Raw genomic sequence first — 16,276 nt, 5'->3', positions numbered from 1 at the left:
ACCCTACACTTAAAACTTACATTGCCCTCAATGTACAATATGATAAGCAACGAAAATTAAAAAGAGATAAGGGATAAGAAAATGCAAACACTCGTTGATGGCTCCTTCATTGGCTTAAGTTTAGAGTCTATAGCCTAGACTTCTTCATCTTCATTCACTAAAAGAATATGACATTGGCATCCTCCTTATCATCTGAAGATATGATCATGATGTCGCCATTATCCTCCTCATCTTCACTCGAGTCCGAATCACTGCTCTTATAGCTCGAATCCAATTCTTCCTTCAAACTCAGATCTTCTTCTTCCTCATCCTCATTGACACTGCTGTAAGACTCCACCTCTTCAATTGTTAGTTCCTTGCTCCTTTGCTTGGAGCTAGCACGAATCTCCTCCACAAGATCCTTTAGCTCCCTATGCGACTTTGCCAATTCCAAAATCGATTGTTGCATTTCATTGATCAACCAGTGCTCTGCTCTTATGGGTGTAGTCTTAACTCTAGCCAGTCAACATTTCCTCTTCATGCCAACCAGAGGTTTCAAATAGTCTCGAGTGTTCCCACACTTCCTAGCTCTTCTTCCATCCATCTCCACTCCCTTGAACCGTGAAGTACCACTCACTCTAGAGCATGACGTCAAAACCATACTATCCATTCTTTCTCCAAGTACTCCAATATGCATGATCATATCTCCTACCTCAAGGTTCATGAAGCCTCTTAGTGAAAATGAATCAATGTACTTTTGAATTTCCCTTAGCAGACCTTGGTAGAAAGTACTAGTCAACGCATGTTGGTTCATGTCATGATCTAACGGTGCTACTACTTCTTGAAATCTCTTTAAGTACTTGTGGTAAGGCTCATCATCTTCTTGTTTGCATGTTCGAATCATCTCTCTCATTCTTGCTCTTTTTTCCGTGAGCAAGACTTCTTGAGAAATGCTCCTTGTAGCTCATCCCATGATCGGATGGAATTTTCTGGAATAGAGTGCAACCATTCTCTTGCTTTGTCAACTAGAGTGAAGGGAAACACCTCAAGATACAATAACTCCAAGTCTCCATGTTCCATGGACTGAATAGCATGTTGCACATTCAACTCAAAAAGGAATATATGGACATCAGCCTTCTCGATCTTAAACCCTCTGAAGAGCGGCCTAGTCTTCATAATCTTGTATGTAACCTCCATACGAGTATGATTATGCCTAAGAGTCGGCAACACAATGCACCTAGGATGAAACGCAGGGTTGTCCCTCTCTGGAAACATGTTGTCGTCACGAAACGCAAACACCTCCATTGCACACTTGAAAGTCTTTTTATGAAATGATAAAACAAAATGTGGTAGCCTTCCTCTCTTTCTTATGAGCTCGTGAATGTTTGGAAAACAGATGAACAATTATGTTGAACCCGTGCTCTATATATAGAGTAATCTCAATCCTTTTCCATGAGGTAGAAAGAAACCTACAAGGACGTGAAAACATTCTCCCACTCCTACTTGGAATCCAAGTCCAAATGAGACTTCTTCATTGATGACACACGGCAATGACTTCTCCTACTTCAACTAGGACTTCTTTTCACATCAACTTCCATCTCCAAACTCAACTAGGAATCCAACTCTCCCTCTACTTTGGAAATCCCAATCCGGATGGGAAATCTCCTTCTTGATGACACACGCACGCTTTCCTTGTTCAACTAGGAGTGTTATGGCCACTCCTCTCCTAATCCAACTAGGAATTGATTTTGTCCTCTCCTTAATTTACTTCATGGATCCGTTAAGCATTGGTGGTAGCTTCAACCTATTGGGGAATGTACACAAGCAAGGACATTAGTTAAAACTAATCTAAGTGAGTTAGAAAACTTACCTTATCATGCACGACATGATCAACTTGGGACAAGGACACGACATCCTTGTATTTGGAAGGCACGACCTTCTTTGGTGGTGGCATGAGAGTGTCGAACTCTCCCACTTCTTCGTCACATAAAAAAAATACAAAAATCATACAAGAAACATACAAAGTTTCATTCAAAAAGTTTTCACAAATGTCTTTCAATCAATTTCATACTTGTAAACTAGGTGGACGTACGGCCTAAGTATGGATGCCTAGACACAAGTTTGAATCGTTGTTTCAGAAGGCCGGATAGCTAATTCAGAGATAATGAACATGGTAGGACTCATTTGTTGAACTACGGAGGGCAAGCCCCCTACCGACTCCATTACCGAGATGTATGTCAGTAAATAGTTCTCTGAGATCTAATTTTGGCCTCATGCACCAGAGTAATGAAAAAGCGTGCCCCTTACTCATCTGGAACAAACTTGGATGTTAGACAAATCTCCAAGTATTAATAAAAGCTGCCCTCAACCTCATGCAAAAACTTTGGAAGAAAACATGAGGGGTTAAGGCTAATATTAACAAAATGGATTTTACCTATTCCGTTCGATTTACAACCTATAACAATCATTCACTCAACCATCAAAACAACAGCCTAAGATAAAATTACTAAACATTATAAGAAAATAAGATAAGAATATACAAATGTACAATATGAACAGTGAATTCGAAATTAAAAGTGAGGGATCCATCTCTATGGATCCCCGGCAACGACACCATTTGATCGGTTCGATTACTCGACATCAATATTTAACCCTGTAAGCATCATTTGTAGTATAAAGTAAAAAGGTATCATTCACAAACCAGGGATCCAACCAGGCATAGAATCACAAACATTTAACACGAATTCATAAAGATATAAAAGATTTAATATATATGATCAGATTGAAAGATAAAAACAGAAAATAAAACCTAAACTAATATATACATGTGATCAACCAACCAACACATAATACATCACCAAAACAAATCATATAAAACCAACGAAATTCAGATTCTAGTCCTCCTTTAAGAGTCATGCCGAGACACTATCATGAATAACTAAGGTTAGATCATACAATTAGGGTCCTAAGCAGTACCCTAAACACATAGACACTTAACACATTCAACTCTTGCCAAGCGGTTCTAATTGAAATCTAACATGCTTATCCTACTATGCAACTTCAAAGCCACGCATATTGAATTCATTAAGCATGTCACCTACTTAACCAACAATCATGCAATTTCGAAAATCACATAGAAAAGATAAACATGTTCATAGCATAAGTCTTTAATCCAACAACCTAAATATCATGCTGCAATCGCATACATAACATAAAGATATCGAAATTACTCAAGAACATGTCACAGCATAAACTAAAATCATAGAACTAAAAAAACCTAAAATCGCAACTTTATATAAATTGAATCAAGTAGTTATTTCATAGACAAAATCGAAACAAGGTTACACTATCCAAATCACATACACATCCAAGAACAAGAAAACCAAAACCGAATTTAAACATAGAGAGAATCATGGTTACACTTTATAAATCAATCGATTCTACAAGGTGTAGTCGTGACTTCTAAGGGGATGAAACTTCTTCACAAGCGTACTTCGAAGCTAAGGATGATGGTAAAGAATGGTGGAATCAGTTTTAGGATTTCTTAGATGGGTGAGTATGAAATTCGGTAGAGCTTTGGCTAGTATTTGGATAAGGTTGATGATCATAGAATGGTGAGGCCGTGCCTCTATATATAGGAGTCACAAACATAGTTTTTCCGTCCCTTGTAGGAGATAGAATTGGATTGGGAAGCTGAAATCTTCTTTGATATGGACTTTGATTCATGTACTCCAAATCCAACTTGATGTAGGAAACCAAATCCAATAGGGAAACATATATGGGCTGCACGACATCTCTCCTTGTCCAACTAGGAATAGCTAGGCCGACCTCTTCTCTCCTTCTTCAACTCGGACATGATTTCCTTGTCTCACCAGGAATGCATCACGTCATCACTACTCCATGTCCAAATAGGATTTGTCTTTCCTGAAAATAATTTGACGATTAAGGAATAGGAAAGAATGAAAATAGGAAAGTATAATCCTAATCGAGTAAGGAATCCTAGCTCAATAAGGATTTCTAATACTTAGCACAATTTCATCATCAATTCATCCAAAATTCGGCATAGCTCTACTAAAACATACAAATGACAAATACAAACCTAAAACAGCTAAATAAGAAGTAACAAAGCATAAGAATATGACATACATATATTAAGAACGTCACACTTTGTGCTCCTATCACCATATCATGAAATAAGCATAGACACTCAAATAAAGTACGAGGAGGTTTAGCTAAAATAGTATCACTGTTAAGAACTGCATGCTTACTAGCATAAAAACCATTGTGAGAATCAAGATATGACCCGATTTTCAAGGAACAAGCATGGCTCCTATCCTTATCAACCAAAATTATTGCAACAAACAAGTCTTATAAGTTAGTGATTTTGTCCAAAGTTCAAATGAGTGACATGAGTTTCAAGAATATTAGGGGCTCTTTGTCATACAATTTATGATAAGATCTAGTGGTTATAGCATAGTGATTGGACTTGCGGTTTCTGGTTTTGAAGTCGAAGGGGTTGTTTTTCATTGGTCAAAGGTGCTTAAGGCAGGGTTTTGATTCCAATCGTAGAAACTTGTGACTGGAATTTGAGTGAAGTAGATGGCGACTCCATGGCTTATATATCCAGATTACGCTGATAAGGATACAATTTGTTTTTGGTATTCAAATAGCTTGAAAATGAAACATGTTAAAGATTTATGACACCAAGTATGTGGTCACAGCTTATACACCATAAGCCATGCTTGAGTATCAATTGATTGTCAAAAGAATTAGGGTGAGCTATCATCAGCCCGTATCAAACGTAACTTAATTAAGAGTACCGCTAGGTAGTTGCATCTAGATCCCAAATAGATAAAAGTATATTCACTTTTTAAAAATCACGCTTATATCACTTGTATTTCAACAACCTTGAAACACTTAGAATTAAGAATATAATTTAACAATCGAGCTAATTGAGTATACCTTTTATTCAAAATTAGTTCTTGATATGGGACTCAACGCCCAATTTAGACAGGCCCACAAGATGCATAAAAGAAGTCACCATCATATCTGAACTTGACCCAGACAAACACCTACTAACCAAGCCACTGCTTTCTTCATACCGGCTCACCACTACAAGCGGCGGTGTAAGTTTTTCTCAAGCGTAACCACACCATTGTATTCCCAACCATGATTTGGTCCACGTCGAACGAAAATGGATTACTCCAACATGACCTCAACTTCCTTCTAGAATAAGCCCGATCACTAGAGATTCACCCTTTTGCCCCATCTTTGAATCCACAAAAGGAAGCCTCCGTTTACAGAATCATACATACCTCACAAATTTCATATCTTGTGATGATCTCACCAAAATTTGAGATAGACTTCTAGATTCGCTTAAGCAACATCAACAATCAATAAAAGCTAATGTTGGCGCTACCTCAGAAGCTATTAATTAAGGCCCTTAGTGAACCGATAGATAGCAGGTGATTTGACAAGAATTGGTAATGCATGTTTCCTAGCTTGCACGGCAAGATTGTTGACAATTTAGGATAGTTCAAGCTCTAGCAATGAATAAAGAGAGAGGAGATGGACATTTCGGAGAACTTAAGTTAATCTTATATTAAACTAACATTGTAAAGTAGACGATTATTCACCAAATTTATGATAGTATAAATGATATAACATATGTCCCTTATATTCCTGATATATTCTCGCATAGAAAATTTAGAAGTAATTCAGGATTCAAATCAACTTTTTTCATTCTCAGATATTTTCATTTTCTAAAAAAATCAACTAATGAGGGTTAAGAATTACAATTCTGTTCATATATCTTTCTTATTCGATGGTTGGTCCACTACGTGCCGCGTCGGTTATGATATCTAACTATTATCAATTTTTCAAATAGCTATTAAAATTATCATTTTGGTTCCTACATAATTTGCCAGCTTTCTTGTGAAAAAATCATGAAGTCGTGAATAAAAAAACTTCAGAAAAGAAAAAGAAAAAGAAAAGAAAAAAAAAAGGGAGAGAAAGAGAGAAGAAAATATTACGTAAGACTTTCAAACATAGTCCGTACTCTGACAAGGACCACTGGAAGTATGGTGGCACATGGATCCTGTCATATCAAGTCCTACATCGGACGGTCCAGATCAGCAGGTACGGACCAGCCAACGGCTAAGATGGCAACTTTCCCATAACGCTCCCAGACTCTTTCTACTGCTATGAGGTCCAGCTCGGTCGGGACCCTTATAAGAAGGGAAAAACAAAGACCCTCCTCCTCTCTCTCTCTCTCTCTCCCACTCTCTCCTCATTTTCCAACTCTCACTGCCAAATCTCTCTCTCTCTTCTCGCTTTCTCTCTCTAGCTTTGGGGGTTTTTGGTGAATCGAATGGACAGTGATAGGCCGGAAAAGGAGGAGGAAGAAGAGAGCCTTTTGGTGTTATGAAGTGTCATGGCTTTGTGGAAGCTGAGGGTTTCTGATCCCTCCCTTGAGTTTTGGCGTTTGGTCGGGAACTAGCTGTTTTGAATTGGGATTAGGAGGAGTCCCCAATTGGTTTGAGTTTGATGTGGTCGGAATAGTTTAGTTTGTAGAAAACAGTAGCCGTAGAATCCGGGTTTTTCGGATGAGTTTAGTTGAGATATTGAGGTTAAGGAGTTAGTTACAAGGTGAAGCTGATATGAAGCTTTCGACATCGGGGTTCGGTCAGCAGGAGCAGGAAGGTAAAACCCTATTTGGTTAGTTCTACTAGTGAATTTTTTTAATTTCAATTGTCTGTGTTGTTTGTTGTTGTATTGATTGAGATGAATGCAATGTCAGGAGGAGGAGGGGCAGAAAAGAAGTGCTTGAATTCGGAGCTGTGGCATGCATGCGCAGGGCCGTTGGTGTCGCTGCCGCCGTCCGGGACAAGAGTGGTTTACTTTCCTCAAGGTCACAGCGACCAAGTTGCGGCTACTACTAACAAACAAGTTGATGCTCACATACCAAACTACCCCAGTTTGCCTCCCCAGTTGATCTGTCAGCTCCACAATGTCACCATGCATGTGGGTTTGGTGCTTGGTCTTTGTTATTCATTTACATTTAACGTTTCAGTTGTTGTGGAAGAATGAACAATTGAGAGCAAATGGTATTGATTGTTTTTTTTTTTTTGGATTTCAGGCAGATGTGGAGACGGATGAAGTGTATGCCCAGATGACGTTGCAGCCTTTGACTGCGGTAGATGCTTCTTCTCTTTAGGTTCAATCCGGGGCTTTATTTTTTGTTCTCTTAGTTGCATCATAACTTCTAAAGTTTGTTTGAAACATATGTGCTCAGCAAGAACAAAAGGAAACATTTCTTCCCATGGAGTTGGGAATTCCAAGCAAGCAACCAACAAATTACTTTTGCAAGACACTCACGGCAAGTGACACTAGCACACATGGAGGCTTCTCTGTTCCTCGTCGCGCTGCTGAGAAAGTTTTTCCTCCACTGGTACTTCTCTTTCAAATTGCAACTGTAATTTACTGTTGTCCTGTTTGACCTAGTAAGTTGCTGATGCTTATCATTAAATATCTTTGATGGCTTACTGCAGGATTTCTCGCTACAGCCACCAGCGCAGGAACTTATTGCTAGGGATCTCCATGATGTTGAGTGGAAGTTTAGGCACATCTTTCGAGGTAAGATTTGCAGTGTTGGTTTCTGATTGTATTTGTCCCATTTTCTTCTAATACGGATTATTATAGTTTAACTTCCATTATTTTTTGTTTGACGACTGCTGGAATTTGTCATGGATTCTAGAACAACAAGAATAAAGTGTTTTTCAACTATTAATTATATCAGATTGTATGTTCCAAAGACTCACGATATAAAATCATTGTGATCAATCTTTGGTGCCTGGAAATGAGAAAATTATTCTTCCATGTATTTCTTAATAAATTTTATATGGCCATATAATAAATGATTTGTACGTGTATTTTAATTTTTGGGAGACTGTAATGACTTGACATATATAATTTTCGAGTTGGTGAGACTCAGCTGTTAGTTAAAGTTCCCTTGATTTTGCGGTGAATCCTTTCACTATCCTTCTTACAGTAATGATTATCAGATTAGTTTATTCACAATGTGTTTCCATAGGAGAAAACTATATATGCTTTGTGTTGCACAACTGGGTAGATGGCCTATTTTCAATTGTTTGGCTAGACCTTCTTCCACTTTTGACAGGGAGTTGGTAGGGAACCTTCATTTCTCGAGACTGATTTGCATGTAGTTCAAAAATTCTGGTCCTAGCTGAACTATAGATACCCAAAACCTCACCAGTGTCACAAAATTTGTTCACTCAGTCCAAATTTCTAACCTTCTCAATCTTCCAATCTGAGCATCTCATGAGTAAAGGTTCTGCAAAAAGCTTGAGTCTGAGTATCCTCACATGTGTAGCAGTGAGAGTCAGAATGGTTGGTTCTGATCAGTGCTGGGGTCTCTTGTTGTCGAATGACAGCATGCTAGACAAATTTGTTAAAAAGAAAATGATTGTCTGCATTGAACACGGCATTGGTAACGCTCAAGTAAACATCTATTGGTAATATAGTTATTAGATTATGCTCTACTACATGTAAAACACAAGCATGCTATGTATCATGAAGACATAAACGTACAGCACATGCTTGACTTTTCTCTATTCTGAGCATTATTTTCTATATCTATGGAATACCTGTATTGAGTTACACCATCGTATTGGCTTTACCATTCACATGTCATAGTATGTATGCACTGGTCTTTACTGCATTTCAAGACTTATTTGGCTACGTATATAAGGACAAATTCTGTGTGAGTGTTATACCTACTGAATTTTATAAAGGAATGAATTTCAGCCTTGTTTTCGATGCTAAGGCAGTGTTCAGAATTGGTGGAAATCTTTCTGTGGAGGCATATTCCGGTATATTCAATTAAACATGTAGTCAAGAATGTGTAAGAGTAGTTACATTAAGCCACAATATTTTTCATCTCTCTCTTGCGTGGACATGGGAATAAATTTGCTCAATCAGCTGGAAAATCTGATACCAAGCACGTATCCGCATGTCTGCTGTTATAGCGCTTGCTTTGGATGATTTTCTGAGTTCAAGTACCATCAGTTGCAACCATAGTATTCCTTCTCATGGTCACTTTTCTGATCTTACCGGCCCCAGGGTATCAGTCTTTTCTTTTTGGTGTATTTATGGTAGTAAAAGTGAGAAGTCTGCAAGAATGAAAGATTCTGCTATATGGGTGCCCTTGTACTGGAGACTGAGGTGAGGTGTACTTCTTTCGTCTCGGCCAGTAATTAGTATAGGGATTCTATCATTGGAGAGGAAGATGAATTCATTAATAGTGAAAAGGTGAACATCTCAATCAGTGAATTTACATGGCTCTGAAATGTCTTCATTTATTAAGTGAGCTATTGTTGGTAAAAGACATGCAATGGGTTTCAGCGCTTAGCAAGTAATTGGAAAAAATAAGATTGAGCTTCAATTGTTTGGAGTTATGCAATGGGTAGATTGCCGTAGTATGTGGTTGCTCGTTCCAATTGTTATAATTTTATGAAGGGAGTAGTGCTTCAAGTTGTGTACGAGTACTTATGCCAGTGTCTGAGAGTGTGTGGCGCGACAGTTCCCATGACAGTTCCCATGACATTTGATCATTCATGGACATAAGGGATTCATGTGCAATTCTCCTCATGGTGTACCTGCTACGCCTTAATACAACTAATGATCGCATTATGGCATGTCATGTATAAAAATCTGCCGGTTCTGCCAAAGGTGCATGTCTGATGTATCTGAGATCGGCTCATGGCTAGAGATTCTGTATATTAGGTGATGACGGTGGGTGCAAATGTACATTGAAGGATTGAATATGCACTTTCAATATCATGGATAATGAAGAATCTAGAATAAAGTTTGAAGAGGTGGGGAGATGTGAAACGGTTAAGATAAAGGCACTTGTAAATTAATCTCAGTTTCCTGTTTTCAGATCTCTGTGCCATAATCTGTTACCCTAATACAATGAGGTCTCATTATAAGAAATGTCATAATGATAAACTACTTAGAGCACTGTAGTATATTCAGAAACATCTGTAAGGCAAACAATTACGTGACCTTTACGAATTATAGAAAACAATTAAATATACAAACTTTTGGAGTTTGGTGTCCTACTAAAGAAACAATTGAACATTTGTTTCTGTTTCTTTTTTTTTCCCATTTTTCTTGTTTAGACTATGCTGCTGATATGAAGAGTGTAAATTGCTTTGTAGGCTTCGATAGAGAATCCATGTAGATGGTCCAATTAGTTTCGCCAGATTTATTGTATTGGTTTTTACTTTTTACTTAAATTTAAATGATATTCCTCGATGTAATTTTTTTTTCATGGTCTTGATGTGACATACTTGAATACACAGCCAAAATGTCAACTTCTGAAAGTAACATATATAGTTTTGCAAACATAAATGGGCGGACACTGCTGAGTTGCATTATTGTATTGTACATTAACTACTATCTTGAAGAAAACCTAGGAAAAACTAACCTGTTTGGTGCTTTGGTGATCTTACAGGACAGCCAAAACGGCATCTTCTTACAACAGGTTGGAGTGTATTTGTTAGTGCCAAAAGGCTTGTTGCTGGAGATTCTGTTCTTTTTATTTGGTAGGTTTCTTCATCTTTTTCTTTTTGTCATGATTTCTTTACATGCATATAAGTCATGAACTAATATACTACTTAATTATTTCATGGTAGGAACGAAAAGAATCAACTCCTATTGGGGATTCGTCGTTCAACTCGACCACAAACTGTGATGCCGTCATCTGTTTTGTCAAGTGATAGCATGCACATTGGACTTCTTGCTGCTGCTGCACATGCATCTTCAACTAATAGCTGTTTTACTGTATTTTACAATCCAAGGTGAAAACAATTCCAAATTGTCTGTTCTCTCCAATTCTTGTATTTTCCTTTTGCTTATATATTTACTTTGTCCAGGGCTAGTCCATCTGAGTTTGTCATACCCCTTTCAAAATACATTAAAGCAGTATTTCACACGCGTGTTTCAGTTGGGATGCGGTTCAGGATGCTTTTTGAGACTGAAGAATCAAGTGTCAGAAGGTAATATAACTACATATGGTCAACTATGGCATTCATATTGTTTGGCTAATGATTTCTTATGTGTATATTGCCTGGTTTCTTGCAATTATAAGGATCATTTAAACTTGTTGGGCAGAAGATAGATGAGCTCTATTAATTACGGCACATAATCAATGTTTATTAGTTCTTAGAACTCTATGTAAATTAGGTTTCAACATGTTTGTCCATCACAGCATGCCATCAATGTATCGATCCATTTATGTGTGCTTTGTTCCCATAGAAAGATGATACATGTATACCCACTTTTGCATTTTCAATATGTATATGATATTGAGATGTTTACTACTTCTCTTCCCAAGGTACATGGGTACCATAACTGGCATAAGTGATCTGGATCCTATTCGGTGGCCAAATTCTCACTGGCGATCTGTCAAGGTAATAAAGCTTAATACTGAAAATTATAATTGCTTTTAGAGTTCCCATTTCAAACTTATATTATTTATGAGTACATAATACATTCAGTGTTGTGCTTCTCTTGTGATTGTTGTTAGATGTGTTGGCTTTTTTTCCCCTTTAAATTGCAGAATAGCAACCAATGGAACCAAACTTTTCTTCCTTGTAAATGTGTGATATTCTGTTGACTAAAAGAGTTATGTTATTTTGAAGAAGAAAACGAAGATGTATTTTTGTTAAATTGTGAATTATGTATGTGAAATGTTACATAAATAGATGAGTCTGTAACCTCTATATAGGATTGGACAATTTGAGTGATATGAAATTAGTACTGTCTCTAGAGTGACTAAACAGGAAACTACACAACCTCTATTCTGCTCCAGTATACAAGGATCTCACTTGTGTATTTGATAAGTACTAAAAATTTACAAAGTTTCAAATGTTGCCAAAGTTGACGAAACATGTCGGGTTCAAAACCATAACACTTGGTCTTTAAAATTTGTTAGTAACTATACAACGGCCCTGAACATTTGTTTCCCTTCATTCCCACCATATATATTTCTGGATATGTAGGTGAATTCATGGTCACTTTGTCAGGATTAAGGGCCTTGTTGCTTCTACCTGAATTGGTTTTGTTTATTTCTTTTAGAACATTTGTTTTTCTCTGGTGTAGGTTGGTTGGGATGAGTCAACTGCAGGTGAGAGGCAGCCAAGGGTTTCATTGTGGGAGATTGAGCCTTTGACCACTTTCCCTATGTACCCGTCATTATTTCCCCTTCGACTGAAGCGCCCTTGGCATCCTGGGGCTTCATCAATGCACGGTATAATCTAAATTTAATATGTTATTATTTGTGCCCTTTTATCTTTACATAAAATATACTTATTCCTAACCAGCCAGAAACCCTAATGCCAAGTTTTGTATTTTAGGTGTATCATGATAGAATGAAGACTGAAAGTACTTATTACCTTTCCATAGCCTTGAGCATATTGAAAAAATGGTTTTGGGGAGCAATGGCAGTATCCCCTCCTTCATCTGAGTCTTTGCTAATTTCGATACTGCTTCTTTCCCAAAAAAGAACCAAAAAGATAACATGTTGTGGGTTTGGTTAGATGAAAAATTGATACTATCGTATGGAGTTGCATTTTTCTTTTGGTTGGATTAGTCAAATAGCGGGGGTGAGGATGTTGGAAATTATTGTGTAGACGAAGTGATTCTTTTAGGGTAGAATAAGAATTTTTACAAGCTATTGTCATCTTTGCATGATGTTTTTGTTGTTGGTGAATTGCTCCTTAAACTTCCATGTCAGTTGCTCAGTTTACTAAAAATTTTATCATTAAAAGAGAAAATTAGACTACCATATGTAGCATCATTTTTTTTTCTGAAACGATGTAGCATTGTTTTTCGTCACATGTTTATCAGTTTGTCCAAAATTCCGTTTATTCATGACCAGAAGACCGCACACAAAAGCTGTCATGATTAAAAAGAGAATAAAGGGTCCATGTAGCTAAGCTTTTCATGCTTTATTGATATTCCAGATAACAGAGATGAAGCAGCTAATAGCTTAATGTGGCTAAGGGGGGGAACTGGAGAGCAAAGTCTTCAATCCATGAATTTCCAAGCTGTTGGTATGTTCCCTTGGATGCAACAGAGATTGGATTCAACATATATGGGAAATGATCCTAATCAGCAGTACCAGGCCATGTTGGCTGCTAGTTTACAAAATATAGGAACTGGAGATCAGTTAAGACAACATGTAATGCACTACCAGCAGCCTCTTCAGTACCTTCAGCAGCCAGGTAGCCACAATCCTTTGTTGCAGCTGCAACAGCAAGTAATTCCACAATCAGTCCCTCACAATATGCTGCCGGCGCAACCACAAGTTCCAATGGAGAATCTGCCACAGCACCTTCTACCTCTGCAATTTAACAATCAAACTGAGGAAGAGCCGCAGCAACAGCAAAATAACTACCATGATGCACTTAAGGTTCAAAGTGAACAACTCCATCAGAGTCAGCAAATGAATGTGCCATCTCCATCATTTTCTAAAACAGATTTCACAGATCCAACCACAAAGTTGTCAGGGTCTACGGCCTCTAGGCAGAACACGCTTGGTTCACTCTGTCCTGAAGGGAGTAATGATGTTTTGAACATCTCCAGAGCTGGTCATTCTTTGCCAGCTGAGCAGTTACCTCAACAATCTTGGGCTCCAAAGTTTGCATATGCGCAGTCCAATGCCTTTGCCAACCCAATGTCATTCACACCTTTTAATGAGAAAGAAAATGCTGTTGATCAAGAGAATTGCAATTCAGATTCCCAGAATCCTACTCTTTTTGGTGTTAATATAGAATCTTCTGGTCTTGTGTACCCCACCACGGTGCCCAACTTTGCCACTTCATCAAATGATGCTGACTTGCCTGTGCCTTTAGGGGACTCTGGATTTCAGGGTTCTCTATATGATTGCATGCAAGGTTCGTCTGAGTTGTTGCATGGTGCAGGTCAAGTTGACCAACCTAACCCAAACTGTACATTTGTCAAGGTCTGCGCTGAAAATGATTGCGTATTGTTGGTTTTTGGTTCTCTTTCTCTCTTCAAATTGTTTGGCAGATGATACTGTGTTATTGCTGCAGGTGTACAAGTCAGGGTCGGTTGGCCGCTCACTGGACATCTCCCGGTTCAGCAGCTATAATCAGCTGCGAGAAGAACTGGCCCAGATGTTTGGCATTGAGGGAAAGTTGGAAGATTGTCTTAGATCAGGCTGGCAGCTTGTATTTGTTGACAGGGAGAACGATGTGCTTCTTCTTGGAGACGACCCATGGGAGTAAGTTCTTGATTGAATTGCACATGGACAATCTATTATTAGAACATTGTTCAGTTAAATGATGGATGTCTTCCTATCCAAAGAAATTTAAAACCAACTTAATATGGTTATCATTGTTGTTAGAATGTTAGTTCTTGACTGAATTGTTAGAATGTTAGTAGTAAGATAAATGTTAATAGTAACTTCCAATGGTAGGCCCAAAAAAAAAAGGCTTATAAGACTGAGATTGACAGATGGTTTTTGAGTTCAAAAAATCTCACTCTTGATCCATATATTGGAGGGTGGTAGAGTGCTAGATATGAAAGATTTTTTTTAATTACATTCTAACTATTGTTTCAAAGCTGATGGCGGTGAGATTTTTTAGTATTTGGAAGGTTAATTATGATCTTTTCCAGTGTCAACTTATTCTATCTGATATTATAAAGGATGGCTGAAAACATGTTAAGCATCATTTAAGCAGAATTCTAATCCCAAAAGAACTGGTAGTTCATTGGTTCATCCCCAAATGGTTATGAAGACAGAAAGAGTGCAAATTCATGATTATTACAGGTTTGCATAATTTTGAAGGGAAGGGTGATAGATTTCATCTCTCTTTAGTTTCCTGGGGATGTAGGTTGATGTTTTCTGTAGCAAGGAGTATTTTTTTCCATGAAATCTTCATTTTTTATTTTTATCTTTTACGCTTTCTGTTTACTTGGTTGGCCGAAGTCATTTACTGTTTCATTATATGAGAAAGCAACTATTATGTTTAGGTTCTTAGTTTCTCATCTATAAGACATTGTGTGCAGGTCCTTTGTGAACAATGTTTGGTATATCAAGATACTTTCTCCTGAGGATGTGCACAAAATGGGCGACCAAGCGGTTGAATCCTTTACCCCAAATGTGGGTCAAAGGGGGAATAACAGTGGAAATGAATCTCAAGACCATGTATCTGGGCTACCATCTCTCGGCTCACTTGAGTACTGAATTTTGTTACTTGTATGAGAAACTTCCACGCCATAATGCTTCTAATCCTCTTAGCAATGAGAAATTCCAGTTGGATGCAGTAACGTGGGATCTGCTCAATCTGGTGTTATCTCGTCTACTTTGAGTGTGCATCAGTATTATTAGACATCTCCCCGGAGACTGTTTTAGCTCTGATGAATTTGATTTTTATAAGGTATATTTAATATCTTAAATTTGGATGATGAAATCAATTATACGGTGTTCAATGATGTGATGTTCATGTGTGTACTGTATAATCTCATAATTCTTCTGATATATATTTCAAAAATCTATAATATTAAATCAATGACATAAATGGAAAATTTTACCGTTGTTGTAAGGTGCATGTCATCATCAGAAATTGTATAGCAACATCCAATGATTTGGCCACTCCCTTGAGAATGTGAGAGTTCCGACCTTCTCGGAGCAGTCTCGGTTTGAGACCTAGGTCTCAACTGGCAATGAATCACTTCCAGTGTTCGTTTTAACGACGATCCATCGTGACGGCGTGGCGGTGGGAGGTTCCGATTAGGTGACTTTTAAGTCCCTGTGTCATTTCCACTACTATAACTTGAAGTCCTTTTTTGGTGTAAACAACAACACCAAACTGAGAATGCCATGTTAGAGACATAATAGAGAGAAAGATTGAGAAAGTAATAATATTTCTAAGGGTATTAACAAAAAGAAAACAAAATAGAAGAATTAGAAAAAGATTGAGAACGTGGGAGATGAGAGCACCCTTCACCCATGTTCTCAACATGCGCCTTAACGTGTGCAATAAGGTTAGTCTAATATCATAACCTCTTTCTAGTCCACAATGAGCTTAATTCTCAACTTGATCATCTTCATTCTCGGTTTATTTTTCAGTTCTATGCTTGCGGTGTCCTAGGTAGAGCATTAATTGTTCTTCCAAATTGAGGGTACAATACGACATGGAAGTAAAATCCACACTATTTTATAATTTACACTAATTGAAGTCGC

The 16,276-nt window shown here is 37.8% G+C and overlaps 1 protein-coding gene across 2 annotated transcripts; it reads left to right on the top strand.

The window, feature by feature from the left end:
• The first annotated feature begins 6,243 nt into the window (after positions 1-6,243).
• On the top strand, positions 6,244-15,591 carry LOC126790484 (auxin response factor 8). Of its 2 annotated transcripts, none has more exons than XM_050516733.1 (13): positions 6,244-6,681; positions 6,779-7,002; positions 7,118-7,174; positions 7,274-7,429; positions 7,530-7,614; positions 10,517-10,607; positions 10,698-10,862; positions 10,938-11,060; positions 11,399-11,474; positions 12,166-12,313; positions 13,029-14,029; positions 14,121-14,311; positions 15,100-15,591. In XM_050516733.1, exons 1-13 carry the CDS (start codon positions 6,639-6,641, stop codon positions 15,275-15,277), a joined length of 2,538 nt encoding a protein of 845 aa, XP_050372690.1. In that variant the 5' UTR covers positions 6,244-6,638; the 3' UTR covers positions 15,278-15,591. The 2 variants fall into 2 exon arrangements, with proteins under 2 accessions (XP_050372690.1, XP_050372698.1); XM_050516741.1 differs by having other exon boundaries at positions 6,779-7,006; positions 7,122-7,174.
• The last annotated feature ends 685 nt before the right edge of the window (positions 15,592-16,276 follow it).

Source organism: Argentina anserina, chromosome 1 (genome assembly GCF_933775445.1).
Source record: "Argentina anserina chromosome 1, drPotAnse1.1, whole genome shotgun sequence".
Taxonomy (NCBI): Eukaryota; Viridiplantae; Streptophyta; class Magnoliopsida; order Rosales; family Rosaceae; genus Argentina; species Argentina anserina.
The sequence above is the reverse complement of the archived record's forward strand: the minus strand, read 5'-3'. Positions and strand labels throughout refer to the sequence as shown.